The 26,540-nt window shown below is 38.4% G+C and overlaps 1 protein-coding gene across 6 annotated transcripts in view; it reads left to right on the top strand.

Annotated features, from left to right (window-relative positions):
* The window catches only part of STAU2 (staufen double-stranded RNA binding protein 2), a 125,905-nt gene that overhangs the window by 80,296 nt on the left and 19,069 nt on the right, over positions 1-26,540 (top strand). For all 6 annotated transcript variants that reach the window (XM_035316530.1, XM_035316527.1, XM_035316528.1 and 3 more), the window contains exons 12-13: positions 6,461-6,768; positions 25,378-25,491. In XM_035316530.1, the coding sequence (XP_035172421.1) occupies positions 6,461-6,768; positions 25,378-25,491 (422 nt within the window). The remainder of the gene's footprint in view (positions 1-6,460; positions 6,769-25,377; positions 25,492-26,540) is intronic.

The following is a 26,540-nucleotide window of genomic DNA, read 5'->3' as shown; positions in this document are numbered from 1 at the left end:
TCAATATTGTGTTTCTCTAAACACTTGGACTTTCTGAAGTCTTTTCTCCATTTCCCACCTCCATCCCTTTTCTTGCCTGGAACCCGCCAGCCACATCTCCATCAGTCTAGGATGTCCTTGAAGAACTGAATCAATTGAACTGAGGCTTTACTGCTGTCAGAAGCAAGACGTAATTCTCCATTCTCTCCTTCATCCTCTTGCCTTACATCAAACATCTTACCCCTATGACTTCCACTCCCCCACCGCTTTTTCCTCCTCTGATTTCATCTTCACTCATACCTATGCTGTGCTTGTTGATGTCCCCCTTGACCTTCTCAGCTTCAGCAACTTCTCTATCCTTGTCTCTTAGACTTTCTCATTCTTTCATCTCTTCTACATGCAGGTCATGCCTTTGTTTTCATCGTCACAATTCTCATTCCCCTCTTAATCTGTTAATGAATAGTCTTGCCTGCACAGGTCACTCTCTGGTTGCACTTAGGCACTCTCCTAATTGCTTTATGCCCTCAAAGATCACTTTCTCTCTGTTTTTACAAGCACCTTGATCTGTCAGCTCACTAGTTTGATTTGCTCCTGCTCCAAAATTGCCGATCCTCTTTATTGAAAAAACACCTTCCTTTATTCTGCATTTATATTGGTTCTTTTCAGAACCTGATTCATCTTAATTGAAGCTTGCCTGATACACTGATATATTGTTGGAACCTTTTGATGCAGAAATTTTTGTGTGTAAAAATAACGGTGTAAATGTTTTCCCTGTGTCTATTAGAATATTTAATAGAATATCCTGTAGAAATTCCCCATTGCAAGCCATAAGTCTTATTTTTACCACAATCTTATGTTCCCAAGTAGAAGTTAAGCCGTGGAAGATTTCAAAGGACTTTCCTCACATGAGTTAAACACCAGCTTTTACATAAAACGTACTTGATTTAAGTCTCATGTGATACTGCAATTTCATTTTTGGCTGTACAGAAAACTCCAGTAAAATTAAGGATATCAAGACCTGACTTCTTGAAGAACTAAATAGTATTTACTTCAGTGTCATGGTTATTTTAAGGTTAAATAATGTAGTATTTTAATGAGTGACTTTACATAACATCGGTTTGTTTAAGGTCACGTAGACGAGATTGTTTGATTGAAGGGCATTGTGTAATGACAAAACATTTTTTCATGTCTGAATATTGCAGTAGCCGGTGACTTAGAAATTCCACAGATAGCTGTGGTAAGTAGATAATGATTGCATCTTGGTTTATCCGGCCAAGATTGTGTGTAGACTATTACTGAGAACATAATGGCCATACTGTTTGCCTACTCAATTGTTTGACTGATGTTTTCTGAGTTCCTGCTGAGGTAATAAAATTTGAAAATATTCTAGTATATAAATAGGCTTTTATAACGAGTGGAGTATAGAAGGTAATTACTTTTTATGATAATATTTATGTTTTTCAGTCTTGTTATTGAACTAGATGTTTTTGAAAATTATCTTTTTTGCTCTTGGTGTATTTGTAATGGGCCATATTCTAAGACAAGTTGAGAACCTGCCAGTTCTGGAGGAATTGTTGCATGTGGAAATCCTCCATGCCTCTTCAGATTTTGTCCACTGTAACTTACATAATAGTGAAGTCAGGGTTGGATTTGGGTCTAACTTTTCTTGCTTAATACCTTACTATAAAATTTTGCAATATATTTTCAGCAACGCGATACGAGAAGACTACTCAATGTGAATAAAGGTAGCATAATCTAAAGGAAAGCGGTTGGATGGTTATCAATTGAATTTTTTATTCAGTTCCAAAAAATACTGATGATCTCCATGAACAATCTTTTTTTTTTTTCACACAGTGTTGGGTTATTTCAAATAAGAGTTTAAAACTTAATTTATGAGCACATTATCTACTGATTTATACCGTCACTCACTTGGCATCAGTACACAGGACGTGTAAGTACTCCTTCATCCTTGTGCCCCATACTAGTGGTTGTAGTGCAAGGAAGAGCGTGTGTTTACATGAGTGTCAGGGGAAACCATACATCAGCTGACCAGGCTTCTGACACATGAAGTATAGCTTTCCTGTAGGACAGATGTGAGCCCAGGGAGAAAGCTGTGGTTCTCCAAGAAAGAATAAAGCTGTGGTTTTGACCAAGTAAACTAAGTGTCCTTGAAACATGAAAAGCCACCGAGTGACCTTGAAATAAGTCATTGAGCACAGGCAGACGAAGAATATCGCTACAGTGCTGATCAAGTAGAAAAGAGAAAATTATCTGTGGATTAAATAAAAGAAACCTGATTTTGTAGGTCATTTTTTGGAGTTGAATCGCAAAATCAAAATCTTAGCTTTTCATGTTTTCTAGTCTTCCTGACAGAAATAGAAAATTGAAAATTGGACACCATTGTGGTGGTGTAGACACTTCTGCTTATAAGTCTGCAGGCAACACTGTCATCAGAGAACTCTTCTTAACTTGTCCACTCCTATGGGGTAACTCAACACTGTCCCTGTATCCAGCAAATTCCATTTTTGCAGTCTTATTACATTCAGGCTCTTGCAGTGATATTGTCAACAGTTCTCCCTTCCCACTCCATTCCCCATGCACCAAGTCCTCTGGTGAGTTAGCTTTGTTTTCCATGAACTCTGGCAGGACTGAAGGTCTAAATGGTAGGGGATCCTTTTGTAGAGAGGTCCTCCTGTCCTCTCTGGCTGGGAGACCCTGTGGAGAAAGGATTAAGGGTAAAAATGGCATGACTCCAACAGATCTTTTGAAGGCTGCCTCTGCTGCTCCTACTAGCAAAAGAAGTGGAATCAGAGCACAGATACAGTCTAAGGGAAAGGCTCATAAAGGATAAGCCATTTTGCATCTTATGTTTGCCTTGGAGTCTAAACTGTTTTGCAGTTGTGGCAGCAAAAGTAGATGATGGAAGGAGAAGAAACTTACTCTTTGGTGAGACAGAGCTTTGGTTTGGGGTTTTCAGAGACTATAGAAGATTGTAAGACACTGCTAATAATTACTGCCAAGGATGAGTAAGACGTGTTTTTCAAATGTTAGCAATTACATTGCATAGCTAGCCTGCATGTTTTTGTAACACATTTGCCCACAGGTTTAAATAATATAAATGAAAATTATTTTAACATGTTTCATGAATGTACCTTTAAGTTATGTCCAGCCGAAGGTGCAATGTTGTTGGTCTAAATAGTAGTAGTATAGTTCCTCTATGTTCCTCTCCTGCAATGCAAGAAAGTGTTAGAGCATAGTATTTCTTTGTCCTGTTTTTTTTTTTGTTGTTGTTTGTTTTTTGTTTTATATATATATATATATATATTTTTATTAAAGTGCTTGTTAGAAGACTATCAGAATTTCTGAAGAGTTCTTTTGGTCTAACACTTATTTCTCTGTTGACGTCATACTTCTTGTCTTGTGATAACATCATTACCACAGTAACTAAGCTGTTACATGTGCATCCTTACAGAATTCAAGAGTTGAAGTAAGTGGATGACAAAACCAAGATATTTAAAAAAAAAAAATCCTCAGTAATATATTACAAGTAGATAATGAATTACAGTTAATACATGCCTGGTAGAAGTTTTAAAAGAGAGCAAGTTTTATGGGCTTTTTAAAGCAAGTTTCTAAGAAGCTCCATGAAACACAGGCCCTGAACATAAAATCTTAATAGCTTGCAACTATATTAATGTAATGTCTGCAATATTACATTACTTTGTTTCCAGATATAATCAATGATGGTAATATAATATCTTCCTTCAGAGCCAATGTATGATTTAAATTAATTATTGCTTATAAAGCACTTTGAAGTCTTTAGCTGAAAGGTGTTGCATAAGTGTAGAAGTACTATTATTAATTTAACATCACCATTACAGTAAAGTCAGTACTTTAGGAGCATTTGCTATACTGTGCTCACTATCTTTTTATTCATCATATGCTGCATATTAGTTATTTTAACATTTAGAAAGCTTGGTAATCTGGAAGTATTCCAAACCATTGTTCCAGACAGCAGTTAGATATTTGGGTGGATCATGTAAAAACAGTGAAATGGCTGAGAAAGCATGTAAAATGTTTGTTTTAAGTAATATTACATCAATGGAACAGACATCTGCAGTACTGGAAATAATTTTAAACTTCTCAAAACTTTTTTTTTTTAAGTTAATGTTGCATGATCTTTTTCTAAAATTGATTTTTGGGAAGTAATATTTATTTTAAACACTTATATTGTTTCGTGTTCTGTTCAATTTTGATTTCTGATTCTCAAATATTTGTCAGAAATCAGATTTACAGTGGGCCAGGTCTTAAGATGTGCCGAACACCTGCCACTCATTGTCTTTGTTGCTGTTTGTTTTTGTAACCTAACATCAACTATCAACATCCCTAGTATCTATTTTAATTTTCATTCATCTTGTCTTTTGTATAAGATTATTTAAAAGTGTGAGCAGTGATAGCCCTAGGAGATTGTAGCCTCAGAAAAGGGGTATATTATCACTCTATTACATGGTGATTATCTTCTATAGAATAATGCTGCGTGTTTACACAGTTGCTGTTATCTACAGGGTTCTGTCCTGCATTGTCTGTAGGTGGAAAGATGCTTTAGGGACCCCATCCTCCATTGTTCCCAATAGCACTGTTGTGAATTGGAGTCGTTGTACAAGGGAATAAAATGCTTTTGGCATTACTTCTCAGAGCCCAGCCACACTCCACAGCTCCACAAAGGCAGTGGAGGCAGCAAGCAGGTGGTAATGGAAATGTCCAACTCTGCCTCTGTACTGGTGTGATGCTAGGTCCAACTGCAGGAACATTTCTCTCTTAAGCAGAGGTATTCATAAAGCAGAGCACTGTCCCCTAATTTGCATTGTCGTAACGGACAATTATAACAGCACTCTCCAAATGAGCCATGCCTAACCCTGTAACCAGATCCTTCATGAAGCTTTATCAAACTTTGTGAAGGGTGTTAGCTTGTGTTCCAACTCTGAAAATACTGTTAATTTAAAAGCCAAATGTGTAACTAAATCGATTAAAAGATTCACCTGTAAGTAGTTTGCTGAGTCAGCAGTGAGGAAATTCGATTTTCACCATGTAGTTGAAAATGAGGTTATTAACCACTAGTAATATTTTTTGAGTCTTCTTGTAGTAGACATTTTTTTCAAGAATGCCACTTGCACCACTAATATTAGAGGAGTCCTTTGTAGTAAACTGGAAATCAATTCTCTTTGAATTTATTCTGCATTCTGAGGTCACTTTAGTATATACTGCAAATGAATTAAGCACTGGATCCTTTGATTTCTCTTGAGATAGTTAATCAGTTAACAAATCGGTTTATCATTCTTGAAATAAAATGCCATATGGCTTGAGTTCACAGATGTTTTTTTCAGGTATATACAAGATGATCAAAGAGCGCTATTAATATGAAATTTAACAATTCCAGTTCATTTTTGAGTTTAATAACAATGAGAGGTTTTCCTCTTACATTAACAAACTGGGTACTCATGTAAAGAAAAATGTAAAGAAATCACTCCTAATTTATGTCACTAAGTGTTTGAATGTCACTAACTATTTGAATGCTTCCTGCAATTCACAAGAATATATTCAATCTTTTTAGTTTTTACGCTAATTCCAGTTGATGTTAATCACAACACATACACACTTTCTTCGCTCAGCATGAATGTTGTCCAAGACAAGTAACTATTTGCAATCTGTAGGATGCTGTTTTTGCAGCAAACGTAACAAAAATTGAAAAAGATTCCTCTTCATTGAAGAGCAGGCAGTCACGTAAGAGTCATTAGCTCAGTAACATGTGGCTGCAGGGCAATTTAAGATTATTTAAACACAGGCTGCTGTTGTAATTCAGCACATGCTTTAAGCCAGCACTTGAGGCACTGCAGCTACTGCAAGAAGCCATCCCACCCTTCTTTTGCCTCCAAACCGCTTGTTCTCATGAGCATCGCTGCATGGTCCTACAGGTGCTTGTGCTGGCACATGTGATAGAGCAGCTGGAGAGTACAAACAACAGCTGTAGGTGGGAGAGGAAAGGATTACTTCTGATGGTGGTAGTGCTGACATAGGCTAGCTTAAATTATTTGTCAAACAACAGCCTAAGTTTTTGTATCAGATAGGAGGCAGGAGACTGTAGTGAAATAATGGTTGTGCTGCTATTCTGAAGCAGCAGCTGTTCCTTATAGTTTGTAGATCTCAAAATGTTACTCGTTCATGTTTTGTATTCCTTGCTTGCCACAGTTTTCAAGTCCAGGAGTTTTTAACTACTTACAAAGGCTGGTGGGAGAGGAAGAAGAAGGGCACTTGAGATCTGCTTTGTTTCTAAATAATTATGTGATTTCATTTACTGTTACTATGGAAAAAAGATACTGCTTTTAAGTGCTTACTTTGTTTTCTGGTGAAAAGTATGTTAATGAAAATTGTCTACGTGCCAAGCCCATTCTAGGGTAATGAGGATGATCTTTGTTTTTATTTTCAGCACCAAAGGGAATACTCCATCTCTCTCCTGATGTTTACCAAGAGATGGAAGCAAGCCGCAACAAATCAGCCCCTGGTACCACTGTAAGCTATTTGTCGTCCAAAGAAATGAGCCAGACTTCTAGCTCTTTCTTCAGCATATCTCCTACAACAAATAGCACAGCTACGATTGCCAGGGAACTTCTCATGAATGGAACATCCCCAACTGCCGAAGCCATAGGTCTAAAAGGAATATCTCCTGCTTCCCCCTGTCCTGCAGTGCAGCCTTCAAAACAGCTGGAGTATTTGGCAAGGATTCAAGGCTTTCAGGTATGGGAGGGGGAAAATGAAGCTCTTCAGCCAGAGTCATAGCATTGCCATCACGGTTTCACTCTTGCCCTCTTGAATGTGGGCATGCATGTAACTTATCTTGTAAAATTAGCTGGTGTTCGAGGCAGTTGCTGGGTCCAGGAGATACAACCCTGCACCAATATACATGTCCCTCCTCTTTTTTGTTCCTTTCTTTCATTCAGTTTACTACAGGCCATCTTTCTCTCTGTTGCTTGTTCTCCATAAAGAGTTACAGGCTTAAATTATGCTTTTACTTGCACTTCTTTGAGAGTCTTCACCTCTTGGCATTAGAAGCTTTACATGCTGCTCTGAAATTGGTTTCTCTTTTAGACTGTGATCCAGAAGATACTGACGCACCACCTTAACTTTGCGTTTGTCTGCAGGGTTGGGTTGTTACAACCATTCCTCTGCTTTCCATCCTGCACCTGTTAGTTGTAACCTGTAGAACAGAGTTTTTATCAGAAGGTGCAACCTAAGAGCAGATTTGGTGGCAGAGCAATGCAGAATGTTTTGACATCACAGTCAATACTAGAGAATGTAAGATATACCATGCTGGGTCAGCATATTAGTCCTTCAGCACTGATGACCTACATCCAGCCATGGCAAATAGCAGACATTTCATAGGACAGTGAAAGCCTCTGTAGTGCATCTAGTCATTTCTGCAGTGTGGAAGATGGGGAAAAGAGATCTCTTCCTGATCACCATTACATGCAAAATTACATGCATATATGTATAGTAGCTCATTATACTGTGTTGTACCATCAGAGGATAGGACCAGCTATGTAGAAACATTCTTTTTCCTGTCTTAGGGGCTTTTTTGTTTGTTTGTTTTTGTTTGTTTGTTTGTTTTCTTTTTCAGAGTTATGACTGTTTCATTTGAAAAGTTGGCTTCCTATGTTCTAGCATGTGTAATTTGATCATGTAACCAAATTATGGAATGGGAGGTTTCTGTTAGAATTTTTTGAATGCCTGATAATGATTTTTTTCATCAAAGCCCATGTAATTTACCAAATATGCAGTTGTTGAAAGTGATTAAAAGAGGTGGCTAGAATTCAAGAAATAGTGACAGATGTTCTACTGGCATAAGCACCATAATTAAATTGCATTTGCAGATGTCAGATGTCACCAGTTGTGGATTTGACTTAACATTGTTTCTCTCTTCAATGTACGTTCAGATTTCTTTTGGTGTTCATTTTTAAAATGTCATTTTTGATTCACTAGTTTGAATTTCTATTAAACCAAGAAACAATAAAAGTCTAAGCCTCACAGTATGTAGAGTTAAGCTGCTAACAGGAATTCTTTTTTTCTGAGTTCCACTTTGTTACCTGCCTGCAGATGAATTCTGATGAAAAGAAATTCAATCCCTGATGTTTTCACTGCTTGCTTTCACATCTTGTCAGATTGCTTGTGTCTACTAGTAACACTTTATTTTCATAGAACCAATGCACAATTTATGTTATTGTTTTGATTCCTTCTTGCCTACAGTATGTGGTTACTGTAAAATGATTAGTTGTTTGTCCTGTTTTTTTTTTTTTTTTTTTTTTTTCATGCTTTAATTCTAGTTGCCTATGTAGAAATTGTTTTAAAGGGTCTTACCTTGAGCCAAAAATATAATCCGTTTCCTCCATAAACTAGACTACTACTTTTTACTTGGCCCTGATTCAAAACAAGAAGTTTGGTAGAGAATCTCTATTAATGACATATATATGTCTCTGTGTCTGTAACTGGTGGTTTTACATCATATTAGCATGCTTTTTAACACCTTGCTTGAATGAGTGGTATTGATGTGAAACTCTGCCACTGCTGGATCCCTGAGCTGAGGTGGAGCAGTGAACAGAATCTCTGTGGGAAATGGCTTAGTGGCCTGGCAGGTGCATATCACAGGTCTCTTCACCATTTCAGCCTAGAAAGCTCTTTGTGTTCAAGAGTTTAAAAGCCTATTTCTTTACAGGTTAACTTTCTCAGGCATATTTACCAAGTAGAAAACTACTGCATTTACAGACAGATAGCTTGTTTCATGTTTCCTGAATGACCCAAAATGATTTTTAAATTGTTAGCATGTATTTGTATTCTGGTCCAGATGATAACCATAGTTTTGTCTTTCATTGAAGAACGTATACATTCTGTTCTGTTACAATGTATTTTTGAATTTTTAAAAAATCAATAAATACTCATATGATGTTTCATTTGTAAATGTAAAAAAAATGTTATTTGCTTATTTGAATGTTTCTTTGAACTTCTTTAGCTGCAGGGGACACGTCTTTAAAATGTGATTATTTAATTTAAATTCTCCTAAACTGTTTGTATATGATCTCAGTCATGTTCTATTGTAAGCCCTTTATACTAAGTTATTTGGACCAATGTATGGAAAAGTACTAAAAAATTACATTTTTATGGTTTATGGCTTATTATTCTAAAGATATTTGTAATTGATAAGCAGCAGCTCAGTGTCAATGAAACACAGGTGTTTAGCTCGGATTCTTTAATGGCCCAGGCTTCAAATTACCAGTGATAATTAAACAAAAATACTTCACAAGCAAGTCTGTACAAAGTCTGAATAGAGCATTTTTAGTGTTTGCTTCATATTTATACATACAATCTACCAGTTAATTGTTCTGCAGGCTTTGCCAGGGGATTCTTTAAAGGAAAATTCAACTTTGGTAAAATTGTTATTTTTAAGTGACTATGTGGTATTTTAGTCATTGTTTTGTAACTAGATTAGTTACAGTTATTTTTGGTGACCACTTCAGTGCAGTAAGTTATTCGGAGAGTTTGTTTATGATGAAACATTTGGAGAAACTGTTTACACGTGAATAATTTGAGCCTCCGGTGGAGACTGATGCAAAACACAAGTTGCAGGTAGTTGGTGTCCAGTAGGAAATCCCCCTGGGAGCTTCTGTGAAGAGCAGATAGTAGAATTAAAAAGGCCGTGATGTCTCTGTGCATGGCTGCAGCCACACTTGGCTTGCTGCATTGCCAGGTCTTAGGTGTATTGGCTTGTTGTCTGTAGCGGCCAGGTAGTAAGGCCTCACACAGGACATTGTTTCCACTGATCGCAGTGGTTACAAAATTGATTTATTTATTTTTCTTCCCATGTCTTTTTAGTGGCTAACTGTTCCATTTTATCTACAGACTGATTTGAAAGTTGTACTGCTGGGCCTTTCTGAACGTTTCTCATTTCCCCAGGTAGTGCAGGCATTCATTTCTGAGGGAGTGCAAGTACAGGAGAGGCCCCGCTGGCTGCTCTAGAGGCAGATTTACCTGTGCCTCTGTACATTTCAGCTCGTGGTTTTGAATTGTAGGCAGAGGTGGGCCTCACCCAAATTTCCACACACGTATTGGGTTTGTTTGTGGTTTAACCCAGCAGGCAGCTCAGCACCACACAGCCATTCGCTTTCTCCCCCACAGCAAAATGGGACGGGGGGGGGGGGGGGGGGGGAGTACAAGTTCATGGGTTTGAGATAAAGACAGTTTAATGGGACAGAAAAAGAAGAGAAATAATAATAATAATAGCATATGCAAAGCAAATGATGCACAATACAATTGCTCACCACCCACTGACCAATGTCCATCCCATCCCTGAGCAATGTTCCTCCCTTCCCCCCGGGCCAGCCACCCCATATTAATTGCTCAGCATGATGCATGGTATGGGACATCCCTTTGGTCACTGATTCACGTGTCCTGGCTGTGTCCCCTCCCAGCTCCTGGTGCACCCCCAGCCTCCTCGCTGGCAGGGCAGCACAAGGAGCTGGAAAGCCCTTGGCTTAGTGTAAACACTGCTCTGCAACAATTAAAATATTGGTGTGTTATCAACATTATCCTCATCCTAAATCCAAGACACAGCACCATACCAGGTACTAGGAGGAAAATTAACTCCATCCTAGCCAAAACCAGGACAGTATCGACCCCTTATTCTGTACCATTTATGTCATGCTCAGGTCCCACACACACTGAGCTTGAACCTTACTCTACAGTAGCTTTAAACAAACCAAATGCTCATTTCACTTTGTTGAAGGTTGAATTTTGAAATCAACCTAGGAATGCTTGGATATCATTACTAAGATACTGAATTTCAGGGAAATTCAGGCCTCAATGAATTTCAAGTTAAAAGTATAGTTTTGGACTGATCTGTGTGTAATTGCAAATTTATTGGAGCAAGACCTAAGGTCAAATTTTAAAAGGCACCTAAATACCTGTTTCAAAACTGACATGGGTACTGTGGATGCTAACTTGTAAGTTAACTTGTAAGCCTGGCCACCCTTCATAATGTTTGGCCAATCTGCACTCCTGTCCCACACCATGAGCTGTGGTCCACGCTGTGGACTCACTGCCTGAGGTTAGTAATGACTGTGCAATTTCTGCCCTGTAGTGTGCTGGCTGATGCAGATATGCCCAGGACTTTCTCATGTGCTTTGGATTGTCCTTCTGGTGTGATTCATAATGTTGCTTTCCTTGGTGTCTGCTCTAACAGGAAGAGCAAAAAAGGGCAAGTCTGCCTGTTTCAGACTTAGTGTAGTACCTGAAGTAGCCATCAACTTTAGTTCAGGTCATGCTGAGACCACTTTGTGGGCTCTCTTTGTGGATTTAGCTGCAGCTGCTAAAGACTGTAGCACAGAATGGGTTTTTTGCTTCCAAAATAAAGAACAGTGACCTTCTCATCCATCCCTCCTGAGTCTGTGAAGGTTTTTGAATCTTTCTAACAGTGTTAATGATAGTTAAAGAGTTCCTGGTCTTTTTAATAATAAAGAGTTTAGGTCTGAAGCCATTTCTTAAAGAGATCTCCTAGAGACCACCATGACAATCAAATCTGAGTTCACTGGAAATTCTTAATACAAAAGGAATGAGCAAGAGATTCAGCATTAAGCCTGAAGAAAATAATCGGGATATAAATTGTTATCACAACTTTCGTTTATATGTTCTTGAAACTTGATGCAGTGCCCTTTAGCTTCCTTCGTTAACATTTTGTTCCCAAGTATGACAACCCATTGATGATGGATGAAATAACAAATTCAATTCAAAAGTTCTTTTCCAAAGCTGGTCACAATTATGAAATGTTGCTTACTTAGTTTAATTAAAATTCATTGCTCTTCACTGGGTAGAAGCGGGTTTCCTTTCATTAGTTTTTCTTAGTTACATGGCTTAGTGAAATATGTGTACTGGATTTGCTAGAGCTCCCTGGAAGAATTGACAATAGCTATTTTTCTCCTTTCTTACCTTTGAAGCCTTTTTAAAACCTTGGTAAAAACAAATCCTTACCTTTTTTCAGTCTGATTTTGTCTCTTCCCACAGCAAGCAGAACAAGATCTCTGAATTAGCTCTGCATATTGCATGAATTCATTGGTGTGGGTTGCAAGGTTTAGAGATTAAAACCAAGCAGAAAAAACACCCAAGCATTCCCCGATGATTCCAGATTCAAATAGCTATAGGAGAAGGAGCCGTTTGAAATTTTTGTTGTTCTGGTGGCTAGAAATTGGGTCAAAGTAGTCGAGTATTGCACCTCATTCTCAGCAGAGTTGTCCTGCTGAGGAGGCCTGTAGAGAAAAAAAGTTAAGAGATCAGTAATAATGCTGTGATGGAGGGGAAAGCTCTCCACAGAGACCTTTGAAGCAGCACGTTGGAAGTAAGTTTCATAGTTTCCCAGAAAATCAGTGGGCATTTCCTGTCTCTGTGTCTGATGGAGAGTAGAGTATCTTTCCATCCTGAATGTCCTGTCTCGGTTTTTCAACTTGATGATCTTCATTTTTGTTGTCATTTTTTATTTTAATAGAATCATAGAATCATCCAAGTTGGAAAAGACCTTCAAGATCAGCAAGCATCAACCTGACCTACCAAGTTCCATCATTAAGCCATGCCCTCAGTGCCATTCTTCTTGGGTTAGAAAGCAGCTACTTTGCTTCTTTCAGCCTTTCTCCTGGCTCACTGCTTTGCATAAGGTGACCCCCTCACACACACTGTGCCATTCATGTCCACTCTTCCTCAGTAGTTATCTACTGAGCTTACTCTGCACAAGTTATAGATAGAATTAAATCATTTTGAGGTGATTTTGTTCAAGTGATCATATATTTAGGGGTGGAATTAAGCTGAACCATGGTAAACTGGAATAAAACAAAAACTTACCTTCAGTGAGTCATGACTGCAGACATGATTTTCCTCAGAGGCTCCCCCAGATCAGTTATTAGGAAAAAAAAAATGTACTGTGTTTTAGGGGGGAGGATTCGATGTATTCAACCTACTAAAATGAATATAATTGGCATTATAGTGTTAGTTGGTTGTCAGAGAAAGTACAAAGTTCCCTGCAGATGAAGAAAAGGTATGTTTTAGAAAGTGTCCCCCCCAAAGCCATTGATGAAGAGTATATCAAGTTCTAAAAATTCAAATGAAAACCCCCGGTGATCCTGTTCTGTCTTTGAGCCTGTCAGTTGTAGAAAGGTTTGTGGCCATTGTCAGCTTGGAGTCCAAGCAACCTGGTCTGCTATGAGTGAGTACAAAAGTCTCACGGCTAGTTCAAATTGAGAAATATAAACAATAGTTAAAGGACGCTTTTGAAATTATAATATCTGTCTTTCTGGCATGACTAATGTAAAACAGATTTGCAGGCTATGTCGGCAAACTGATTTTATATAAATGCTTCTTTGAAGATAATCATATCTCCAAAAACCAGAACAAAATAGGATTTTAAAAAATGAAGTAAGGCTGTTAAAGCAATTAATGCCCCATCCATATAAGTATTCATGAAACCGCTTGGAGCAGCTTGAGAGTGTTGCTGTATGTTGTCAATACCTGCTGCTGCAAAAGAAGCCTTGGAATTGGGTTTTTGGTTCCTGTCCCAGTACCTTAGGGTCTTAGTCAAGCTGATTGGCACCATACTTGCTCGTTGGTCAGACTGATTTCTGTGAAATGATGCGTGGAATGATGTTGTGCTGTGTTGTCACTGAGAGCATCAAAAGCTGACGTTTTGCAGAGGGTGGTATCTTCCTGTGTGTTTTTACTATGCCATGCTTGGTGGCCAGTACTGGAATCTCAGCATCAGTATTTGTCTCTTCCTGGCAGGGATTATAAACACCTATTGTAGAAATAGGTGACAAAGTCATCATTATCTTCACTTGTGTCTCTTCTGGATACCTTTTTTTTTTTTTCTTCCCTAATGTGACATTTGTACTTTTACCAATTGCCAGACTATTGATGTTCAAGATAATACAGGCATCTATTGCAGGTTAAGCCTGGTAGGCAGCTCAGCACCACACAGCTGCTCACTCATTCTGTTGCTGCTAGATGGGGAAAACAATTGGAAAGGCAAAAGTGAGTAAGTTTATGGGTTGAGGTAAGGACAGTTTAATAGGTAAAACAAAGCCACACACAGGCAATTTAAAATCAGGAATTAAATCACTACTTCCCCTTGTCAGGCAGATGTTTAGATGAAAGCAGAGCTTTCTTAGAAATCACTTGTAATGGTTATTTGGGAAGACAGATGCTGTAAGTCCAACCTTTTCCTGAGTTTCTACTGCTGAGCATAATATCATATGATAAGCAATGTCCCTTTGGTTATTGGGGTCAGCTGTCCTGGCTATGTCCCCTCTCAGCTTCTTGTGCACCCCCAGCCTCCTTATTGACAGGGAAGCCTGAGAAACAGGAGTCCTTGGGCTTACTGTTAGCACTGCTCAGCAACAACTATAACACTGGTGCATTTTCAGCATTGTTTTGGCCACAAGTCCAAAACATGGCACCATATCAGCTACTATGAGGAAAATTGACTCTATCCCACCAAAACCAGTAAAATCTCCACCCTCCATATCACTTACAGCATGCTCAGGTCCCACGGTATCGAATACATAGGCATTAAGAACTACCCACCTTCCCATACTTTGATATATACACAGATAACATTCCCTTAGTCTATGGGCCACGCCTATAAAATGTCTGTAAAATTTCCATTGAGTTCGTTTAGTCCATGACTTGAGTTCCCCTGTTATGGTAGTCACTCAGGAAAGGAGAGGTGGTGTGTTGTGTGGAATTATTAGATCCTAAAGCCAACTTAGATCTGGTCACTACTGCACTTGCATGGCATCTTGTGAGGCTCATCCTCCACTGGTTCAAATTGTTTCTGCTGTAGGACTTCCTATAACATGCAACTCAAATCATGGGTTACAACAATTTAAAGGTACATCCATTACAATCTCCCTCCCTGGTCCCTTTGGACCAGGCTATGGGGTTTAATGTTGCAGTGAACTCCTCCCCTTCTTGCTGCTCCTGTGTGAGCTTATCCATGGGCCACAGTCCCTTCAGAGGTATACCTGCTCCAGCGTGGACTTACCACGCAGCACCATGACTCACGTTCACGCTGGAATTCTGACCTTACAACACAGGCACGGACAGCATCAGTGCCCTGGCCATCTGCAAGCCAGGCACACGATCTGTTTTCAAAATGTTCACAGATAGAGCCAAGTAAGATGATAAGCAGTAATAATATAGAATAGTGAGCCTTGTGGTAACTACAGGAGCATGCCAATTAATAGATAAACAGCTACAAAATCAGTCTAGCACACTCCATTCAAAGCTGTCATTATCTCAAAACACTTATGCCCTGCGTTAGGCACCAAAAAGGACTGTTGTGGGTTAAGTTCAGCCCCATACAGCCACTCGCTCACTCTCCCGCTGCAAGATGCGGAGAGAACTGGGAAGGCAAAAGTGAGAAAATGCATGGATTGAGCTAAAGACAGTTTGATAGGTAAAGAAAAGCTGCACGTGCAAGCAAAGCAAAACAAGGGATTCATTCAGTAATTCCCATCAGCAGGCAGATGTTCAGCCATTTCCAGGAAAGCTGGGCTCATCATGTGTAATGGTTAGTTAGGAAGACAGACGCCATCACTCTGAATATCCCCCCTCCTCTTTCTTTCCACCATCTTTTACTGCTGAGGGTGATGCCATATGGCATGGGACATCCCTTTGGTCACTGAGGTCACCTGTGCTGGCTGTGTCCCCTCCCAGCCTCCTGGCTGGCAGAGCAGTGTGAGGAGCAGAGCAGTCCTTGGCTTAGTGTAAGCACTGCTCTGCAACAGCTAAAACACAGTTTTGGTCACAGTTCTGAAGTACAGCACCACACGATCTGCTACGAAGAAAATTCCCTCCATCCCAGCCAAGACAAGTGCAGCTTTCTAAATTTCACTGGCATTTTTACAGTTCTGTACAACTGGGCAGAAATCAGGAAATAGGAGAACTCTCTCATCCATGTGAACTTACAGTCTTTGTGCTCTGGAGAAAACTTACACTCTTTTATCAGGTTATTTTGCTACAAAACTTACCCATTTATTTAAGACAACCACTATTTTTGTCCTAACAGTAATGGGAATTAACAGGGAAAGAAGTTTCCTCCCAGCAAGGGCAACAGGTCAGTCAGGTTTTTATTGAGGATTTTAGTGGCATCTGTGATTTGCACAACACCAGGCAACCTGTTAGCTGAGAATCCTTCTTTGGCTCTCAGAAATGTGCAGGTGTCCCTCTACACTGAAATTCGCCTTGAAGTCAAATGGCTGTGTTACATAGGTAAGGGCTCCAAGGTCTCCAAACCCTAATTTGTACGTGACTAGCCAAAAGTAAAAAAACATGTTGGGAATGTGAAATAGAGGAAGAGAGAAAACAGAACAAGCTGCTAGCAAAAATTGTTCTTGAGAGCTTCATGTAAAAATCAAAGCACCTGGACTTGATTGCCTTTCTTTTAAAAATCAACTAACTTCAGAGAGAACGTAGACAGCACCACAGTTGATGCCAGTGACCCAGAGTAGATCTTCAAGGACTGATTTTATTAGTTTCCATTTATTTCAGAAAAGTTTCTGCTGACCGTAGACCGTCTCATGTTATCCTACTTTTGACCACAAAGAAAAACAGTGGAAGTCGTTCTGCTGGAAAAATCCATAAGCTTTGTTCCCATATCAGTTTGCATAAGGCAAGGAGTGCAAGTTGTGGAGAGTGAGAATATGCAGAGGACATGCAGCAGGAGATAACATTTGTTGCAGGAAGAATGTTTCTGAATTAACTTAAGAGCATGCAGAATTAGAAAAAGCAAATGCAAATCTAGCTGCAAGGGGCAGTACATTTTCTGACATGAGGTCCCCAAATACCTGGCTTCTGGCCAGAAATCTGTCTAAGCTAGCTCTCTTCTGCTCTGTCCATCGTTACCTCTCTCCCTCTTACAAGGAAGAAGGCCCTATATTAAACTGCTGCTGAAGGTTTGCTCTTCTTGCCTCCAGAAACAATCCAGGTGCTGCTTTTTCTTTCAGTTTCTATAAGGAAGGAAGGTAAATGGAGAACATCTAGGTAACGGCATGGCCTGTGTCCACAGGTGTGGTGTGTATAAGACCTTGGTAACAGTTCTGCTGTTCTCCTCAGCATCTTGCAAGTAAGAATTGAAATCATCCCACATGTTCCTGCACAAAACTTAGTCCATGAAATAATACATATGTATGTAAATTGTATTTTCATAACTAATTCTAGATTTTGGGGTCTTTATGAGAAAGTTTACAAGCTATCAGGAGCTCTCAAAATACTGCAGCCAGCACTAAATGCACCAGGACTTGCTGCCTGCCAAGATCTTTTTAAGCAAATCCTACCGTGACTTGATAAGTTAGATGCAGACCGTGGCTTGGGATGCAGCCAAAACTGTGAAAGACTGGGAGCTTCAGCCAGCAACAAGGTGAAGGTGCAGCCACGGTAGGCTCAGCTTTGACTGTAATAGGGGAACTCAGCTCTGAAGCAAAAACTTTCTAAAGAGCAATGAGAAAGGGTGAAGAAGGAGAAAAGAGGCAAGTTACAGTTTACTCCACTTGCTGTGAGTTTCAGATGAAGCTTTCAGAGGAGTTATTTTTGCTGTCATCTCATTCCATCCCCTCTAGCATTCGGAGCACAGTGAAACAATAATTTTCAGAAGTGGAATGATTGCTTCTTGTGCTAATTAAAGGCAGGTGATTCTTTCCGCGTAAAGTCATGTATCTACATTCTGCACCCAAACCGTGTTTATACTATCGGCAGGTTTTGCAGCAGATTCAGGCAGCTGGTTTTGTACTTGCAGCTTCACAGTGACCCCGTTCCCTGTTCATTACTGTCACATTTTGGGCTTTTGCGTGCAGTTTGTAAACAGAGAATAGCCAGTGTGTGCTTAGCTCTTCGCTTAGGTGGCAACCTTTGTAATGAGAGTGTTGATGAAAACAGATTTCCACTGATGCTGTTGCTAGAGCATTATTTCAGGCATGAAGGACTTTGTCTTCAAACTGACCACATTCCTCACTCGTTTCAGTCGGCTGTTCTGGATGGCACCCAGGACACATGCTCCTCCACACGTGCTCTGCACCAAGCTCTTCGTCCATTAGCTCTGTTAGCAGAACACAGCTCTCTCACCTCCCTCGTTTGTAGGGCATGTAGTGAAAACAGGAGATCCTGGGGATTCCTTCATTTGAAGTTGCCAGTTTTTCATACTTCCGTTGACTGTGAATTACAAAATTAATTTCAACTCCTATCTGAACATACAGTAGTTACGTGAATCATTATGTATGAATGATGTATGAATGGATCAGGGGCAGATAAGCAGTTTCTGGAAAAAAAAAATCAGATGTAACTTATATTACTTTGTAGTGTTTTCATTTCTTTTTTTTTTTTTTCTAATCAGGTATTTCTTACTCTTTTTTTGGAGGTGATCGTGTTCATTGTTTTTAACTCATTGCAGTTAAACTACTCTCTTCTATGGCTGTGTTAAATATTTTAGTTGTAGACTACAGGAGGCGAACAGAGGAGCAAGGTGCTCTTCAACATAGTAGTGTTTTTTATAGAAAGCCACGTCCTATCTCATGATTTCAGTTTGCCTATCAGACAAACAGCTCTCTGCTCTTTTAAATACTAGCCATTGAAAATAGGATTGCTCATTTAATGTGTGCTCCCAGGAACACTGGCCTGACAATACAAGTGCATACCTGGGTTAAGGTTTAACTGGCAAAAGGTAAAGAGTAAGTACCTTACTGTACTGGTTATCCCACATGCTGCTGCAACAGCCATCCTGTTAGCCAATTTTCTTTTAATTAGAAACAAAACATCACATACAGAGGTAGGACAGAACTGGGTCTCCCTTGCCTGACTGAGCATAATATACAGCCAAGCTTTCCAGATCCCCTGTGCCACTGAAAACAGGAGCTCTGAATATATATAAATAACATAAAGTAAATTATGTACAAGCTTTCTTGGCTCAGATAAACTGATTTTGCATTTAACAGTTATTTTATATATTCTCTTTGGGAACTGTATCAAGTTTTTCCGTCTTATTTGTACTTCATGTGCTTTTATAGATGGCAAGTGTCTGCCTTGCTACAGTCAGGAATGTAAAATACGACTACGGTGGACTGTGACAGTCTTTTGTCTGCTTACTGTTATCTATTTATGGTACAGTAATGGTTTATTTCTTGGTCTAAAACCTCGGATTGTATTTTAGTGAAGATTTAAGACTATGGTACAGCTGGTATTCGAGCTCTGTAGGAGAAGAGCATGCTCGAATCTCTCAAGATTTACTGCTGGACTGTCAGTCTTCAAGCTACTGCGTGGCTTCCCCCTTCCTTGCAGTAGCCACAATGGAGACCTGGCCCACTGCTGTGAAGCAGACACAGCGATTGATGAACCTGAGGCGCGCTAATCAAACATATGTTTTCTTGACACAATGATTGTGTTATATATCACATATGAATGTACAGGCCTTTATCTTTCCTTAATGATCTAGCAAGGGGTCTTTCTTAAATGTGGGTGTTTTTCATGCACTCCTTAGATTTGTTCCACAGGGGGTGACCATTAAAAACATCTGACAGGCATGCAGTTAGCCAGCTCCCCGCTGAGATTAGTAAAATACTATATTTAGTAGTCGCACTACATCAAGGAACTCCAGCATTGCAGGAAACAGTTTGATTCAATGCTTTTTTTCTGATTTTTTAAAAATTTTTATTTTATGTCTGATTTTTTCATCTGGGACATTTTTTTTTTTTCATTTCCGTCTTTTGTTTTGTTTTTCCTTTATATATATATATATATATATATATATCTATGCTTCAGCATTTCCTAAAAGACTTTGTTCATGCATTGGGATTTTCCCCTAATTTTATTTTGTTGTTACTTTATTCTTCTTCTGTTCAGATCTCACAAAATAATATATGGGATTATAAAGCAGATAGTAAGAAAGCAAAGTGATATTCTGAATTTCTGTCATGGTACTCTGTGTCTGAAGAGACTAATCTATAATTTTGTGAAGAGACTAACCTGTTGTTTGTTAGGAAAGCTCTGTGGATAATACAAGGATTCACATGTTTCAGTACTAGAATACTGTATTGTGTAAGCTTCTGAACTGACTTTGAAAGAATGGTTTGAAAATAACAAGAATATTTAAAATATTTTATCACGAAGAGTATTTCTTCACCGATAAATATGCATGAAATAGTTTGACCACAAACAGGATTGTTTAATTTTTTTTATGAGGTCGCATGTCTACCAGTAGATGAGTAACAGAGAGAGCAAGCTAAAAGATCAATATGGCAGAGATAAGTGTTCCACCAGGAAGCTAAAGAAACAAAAATTTTCCATGGGGCTGTTGTCCAAGTCAGGATTACTATTTTAGCATCTGATTTTATAGTTCATTCTAGTTTGTTCGTAGCTGTAAATCCAGAGCAACCTGTGTAAAATCTTTGAAATTTTTCTGTAAAGTCAGGAGTAAATTTAGTGCTTTCACTTTAAGGGACAGATTTAAAGGAATACCATCCTTTGTTCTAACAAAATAGTCCCAGCTTGTCAATCCAGAAGATTTGTGCGTTGCTGAACATAATGGCATTTTATTACCTAGTTTATTTCTGTCTAGCATTCTAAGACTCCTGCTGATGCTTTGACTCAGAGTAGTTTTTGGTTTGGAAACATGAACTCCAGTGTCACAGATGACTTCTTTCTTTTGGTAATTCATATTTTTTTTTAAGTTAATAAATGTTCAAGAAAGAAAGTGTTTGGCCAGACAGAAGTTGTGTTTCAAACTGTGAACATCTAAGCAGCAGTGTGTGAAAATAGTAGCCTTTATTTTGTCTCCCTTCAGTCTCCTGTTAATGCACAGTTAGCTCGTTTCTAACAGTAATGTAGTATATTGCAGTTGAGCTTAACTATCATGTAGTACTGTAGCCAGTCTCTCACCTTCCTTGGTTGTGAGTCAGAAAAAAAAAGCCTTTGTTCATGAAAAAGGATGGATGCTCAAATTCAGAAGTGCCTGCTATGACCAGGGGAGTAAATGTATTTACAGAATAATTTATGCAGATTAACTCTGGGCATTATCTGAAATTGTATATTGATCTAGTGTTTCAAACTAGCTTGTTGCAACACAAATCCTGCAATATTTTTGCAGTTTCTATCAGAACACTTACACATAATGAATTATAACAAAGTAAAGCTAGATTTGAGAGACGTATTTATATAAGTACAAAAGAAATGGGAAATTTCCTACTTTGGGAGCAGTGTTATGATAGAAGTAGCCCTAACTAATATGTATAGTAGTTTTATACAGTACAATTTAGTTTTCTTTTATAAAATAATTTATGCGGTTGAGAATTTTGGCTATGCCATTCCACATTCAGTTGTGACATTGTAAACATTCATTTTATATCTTTCTTTATGCAAAGCTATAAATGTACTTTAAAATATTTCCATCTCTACAGTAATTTAAAATATTAAAAACAAGGGCCAAATTTCAACATAGTTGTAAAATGTCTTCAGATCTTCACATACATTTCTATATGCACACACCAGTTAGTAGTACCCCTGCACACATACTCATGCCATACAGCTCGTTCCTGACTGAAGTTATCTCTTTAAAGGATATACAGTTGCGTCTCCTGAGAATATCGAACATAAAAACATACACGTATGAGTAAGTCCATGGTATGTGCTTGTGGAAAAAAAGTAATCTAAGATTTATTTCGTTGTTTCGATGCCTGGGATGCACTTTGCGTTTTATACGCAGTGGTTTTGTGCCCTGTCTCCACAGAACAATGGAGTGCTGTGTTAGGGATTCCTGAGCGGGTTATACATGATTTATCTCAAGATACTAGCAGTGTGCAGTTACCCAGGAGAAAAGCGAGCAGTGCCGTATGCTTTTCCCAGTAAATGGGCAGGCTCATTTAGAGTTATTGCCAGGACCTTTTGTGGCACTGCTTGGTGCTGTGTAGACATACCTCCGAACAGAACTGCATGTAAATCCCTCATAACAGGCTGAGGCTGGATTCTTGAATTTTACTCAGAAACCTGCACAACCCTTACTGCAGACATCAATATGTTGGCCATTGTTTTTTAACGAAATTGTAACACTGTTCTATTAAAAACAAAAAACAAACAAAAAAACTCTGCTTATATGTTATCCAAATAAAACATTATGAATTTTTAATGAGTGAAATTTCATTGCTGCTTAATCCTTAAAATGCACTGAGCTAATTTATGGAAGTCCCTGAAATACAAAAAATTGAAGCTTGAAAATTAGGATGTAGAAGGTAATTATTCTTGTAACTCTTTTATTTTTACCTGTGTAATATACGGAAAGGGAAAATGAGCGGTCACGGTTAGGCCCGTGCCCTTTGTCCTGGGCTGTAGGCCCCACGCTGCCAGCGCCGGGTGAGCTTGGAGGAGCCCATCCACTGCTGTCCTCACCTGCCTGGCAGAAGGGCTGTGAGGGAGAGCTGGAGCTGAGCACTCACGACTCTTAAACTGCAGGCACTTAGTAACTTAAATAAGAGAAGTACTACTGTGGTTGTTAATCTTAGTAACGGCCGTGTAAGCACGCTTGAAGCACTTGGCCAGCCTTCAGTTGCTGTTCCTTGATCATGGATACTGAAGGAAGTATTTGCTATGCCATCGTGTTTCCCTGCCTCAGATGATAATTATATTCTTAAAGCAGTTTAATAGACATTCAGGTTCCTCCCATACTTAGTTGTAATAGCACAGATATGGAAGCTGAAACATTTACAACGTAGTGCTGGCTGAAAACCTAGAAGCATCTGCTACCATTCAGACTATTTGATAAATATTCCACTGCTACCATCTATTTCAGAATGCCTATTCTGGTCAAAAAAATAAATACCCCCACACACTGACTTGACAAAACAAACAAACAAACAAAAAACTTCAAGCTTTAGATCGTAGATCAAATTTGAAGAAAAAAGAGAAATAAAACAGAGGGTTTAAAAATGTAGTGGCTGGACTGATAAATAACGAGATAGGAAACTTCCCCAAACTGGGAAATTATTCATAAACATGCCAAAATGTAGAGGAAATCTGAGTGTTTTGTTGACTGTATAAATCTGTATACTAGAGAGATTTCATGAAAAGAAAAAGTTTTATTTTGTCCCCCATTCAAAGTCCAGTCTTTTGTATGTATATCACTGTTTTATATAATTAACATAGGAAGTGTTTATTTTGTTTAAACAGAAGAGATAATTAGGAGATTATTGTCTAAGAAATTATGAAGTAATGGCCTTGATTCATTAAGATGAGGGCAAAAATACATCAAGAAATTATTTCAGGAAAGTTAAGCCTAGAAAGATACCAAAATTTTGGATTTACTGCAGTTTCAACATGGGACTCAAAAGAGGTTGTGGATCGAATCTGCTTTTGCAGATGATAATGTCATGTGGTAGTTGCAGTATTTCCTCTGAATATCTCTTGTTCTTTCAGCTTGTTAACTGTGCTTTGTTCCAGTGAACATTAGTGAACTGTAACTTTATTCATATTATTCTTATTAAAAGTAAGACTCCCACATGCTGTGCAGTTCAGAAAGTTCCATTTTCCCATTTCTCCATATGCACTCTACAGCATGCACTTTTCTAGGTCACCAGATTTTGCCCCTTTTGCTAACATCGCACTTGCAGGACAGAACCATCCTTGTGAGTTTTTCTGCCCCATTTCTCTACATTGCATTCCCACAACACATACTCGGCAGAATATCTAGCTTGCAACTAGATACTGCACTTGTGGAGTCTTGATAAGTTCTTGTCATAACAGTAGTCATTGACATTTAAAGAACTTCAGTTTATATTTGCAAGCCAAATTTCATACCTTCATACCTCTTTCGATTAATCAAAGTTAAACCATTGTATATGTGAAGGGGCCTCTTGTGGTTTCTAAGTAAGTAGTATGGCTTTTCTGGCAGAGAGCCACAGGCAATTTAGTAGGCACATATTGTGGGGGTTGAGAGAGGAGGAGGGACAGGGATAATCCAGAAAGCTTTAACAAGGGCTGAGTGAAATCAATATTTCTATATGCACTACATGCATTTTGCATTCTGTATCTTACTTTTGGCCACAGCTAAACTGATTTTTATGTGTTGTCGGTAAATTAATTCTGCAATATAGCAATGACTTGGTTTTCCTCTCACTGAGTGGTTTTTGCTTCACCTGAAGTATCCCCAGTTTGCACCTGTGGCAGAGAAGATTTAGGCACTGTCCATATAGTACACACTGTATACAATTGTCATATATGTTGCTAAATCAGTTCCACAGGAACAACTCTAATACGGTTCCTAGTTGTCTTCAGAAATAATAATACTTAATTTTATAGCCTGAGTATAAAGATGGAGCTTTATCATATAACCTTTGCCTGAGATCTATACAGCTGTAAATAGATACTAACATAAAAGGTCTGTCTCCAGCAGAGTTGATCTCTCTTTCCATTTCTGACAGGGGTCACATAGCCAATGTAAATTACCACCATAAACCAAATTCCACCTCTCCTGTAGAACGAAGTGGTTGATCTGTCAGGAGCTACGTAGCAGATTGTAATATTTCAACAATTCAGCATGAGTGGCAACCTGTTCTTAATAATGAAACACTGGCAGCATTTAATTTAATTTTTGTCTCAACATAGTAAAATCCATATTTTCTCTAGGGGATTTAAGAAGTATCTGAAGGGGGCCTGAAGACAAGGAAAATAATTCAAGTAGAAGCAATATCTTCCTCTGTATTTCATGCAAGAGTCAGGTTTAACATGCACATCTTGACATTAGCAAAGAATGAGTTACTCTTAGAAAAAAATAGCCTAGATAATTCAGGAAGAAAGTGAATTCTTCACCACACTATCTGTCATTTTGATTTAATTACAAAATCAAATTAAAATATACAACCTTGTTTAGCCATGTCATGAAAGTTGTTGCCAGGTTTTTGGAGGTATAATGACTTACATGGATGTTTTGTATCTAAGCTACAAAATACTGTTAAAACTTTTTGACATCTAGGTTAGAAACTATAACTTGAAACTAGGTTCTTGTAATTATGTAGATATAACATCTTGCATTCAGTCTAAAGAGTCCTAGGAACTGGAGAACATAGCACAAAAATTATGCAACAGACAGCTCACAGAAAATTTGGCCCCAGTATAGTATGTGGCTATCTAGAATATTTTACACACTCCTTGTTTTATATTAAAGATGAATTCAATGTAAATGTTTGGAATTCTTCTTACAAACTTGTTGAAAAGGGACAGTATTTTAGCATGACTCCCTTGTACAAACCTGGTGTTTAGCAGATTACGTATGTTATTCTGTTATAGGTACACTACAGTGATAGACAAAATGGCAAAGAGTGTATGACCTGTTTGACACTGTCTCCTGTGCAGATGACTTTCCAAGGTATCGGAAGCTCCATTGAAGCCAGCCATGACCAGGTATAATACCTTCACCCACACTGCTGTGATTTTATTAATATCTAGTAAGGCCAGAATGTCAGCATTACTAAATTTTAAATTTAGACACATCTTGTGTTTTTCATATGGCATGTTCTTGTCAATGGGATTTGCCTATCTCTCCATAGTGAAATCCTGAATCTCTAAAGAGTGACCCAAAAAGGAGACAAAACTATGTTGCCTTTTACAGATTTTTGACATTCAGGAAAACCTGAAGATCTTGCTTTGGTTTAAAAATCAGATGTAAGGTTTCTGCAAAAGCTTTATTTAGTTTCATATGTGTATCGGGTCTTGTCTATCCTATTTTTGCTGGAAGATTATGGGTAGCTGGAAGAACAGAGAGGTGAAGCCACCACCTCTAGCCATTGCCTGTCACAAGAAACTGACATTTCAGAGAGAAAAAGGATTTTCAGTCAGGCTGTCTAAAACTCACATTTTGTTTGGCTATTCTTAAAATGCTTAAATCAAGCTTCTGGCGAATAGCCAGGAGGAAAAAAAAAATCACTCATCACCCTGCTGCTTCAGATGGGAACTGAGGGGAACTTCCATTCTAGCCTTTTGTCCTCTAACACTCTTATGTATAACAAGACAAAACACTGATACTTCACAAGTTTTCAAAGCAAAAAGGAAGTAGTCAAGTAGTAGAAAACTTTAAACCAAGCCTTGCACCTCTCAGATCTTCAGTAGCTTGGAAAAAATAGCATTTTTATTTACTTTTGCGGGCTATCTTTACATTGTACTATGCTCACATTTACTACAAGTTTAATGAGACTGTCTTTAGTCTGATTAAATCTTACTCTATGTAAGATTCTCTAAGGAAAAAGGAAAAGTTACCTTAAGAATTATCAGAATTAGTTATCTTTGGGGAAAAAGTTCAGACACCCACCCATATTTTAGGTTGATTCTTTTGTTTGTTTGTTTTCTTGTTTTTTTTTTTTTTTTTTTTTTTTTTTTTCACATATTAGAAGATTCTAAGTTAGCTGTTAACATAAACTAAGTCCATTAGTTATTTACATGGTAACATGAGGATA

The sequence above is a fragment of the Oxyura jamaicensis genome, chromosome 2 (assembly GCF_011077185.1).
Source record: "Oxyura jamaicensis isolate SHBP4307 breed ruddy duck chromosome 2, BPBGC_Ojam_1.0, whole genome shotgun sequence".
Classification (NCBI taxonomy): Eukaryota; Metazoa; Chordata; class Aves; order Anseriformes; family Anatidae; genus Oxyura; species Oxyura jamaicensis.
The sequence above is the reverse complement of the archived record's forward strand: the minus strand, read 5'-3'. Positions and strand labels throughout refer to the sequence as shown.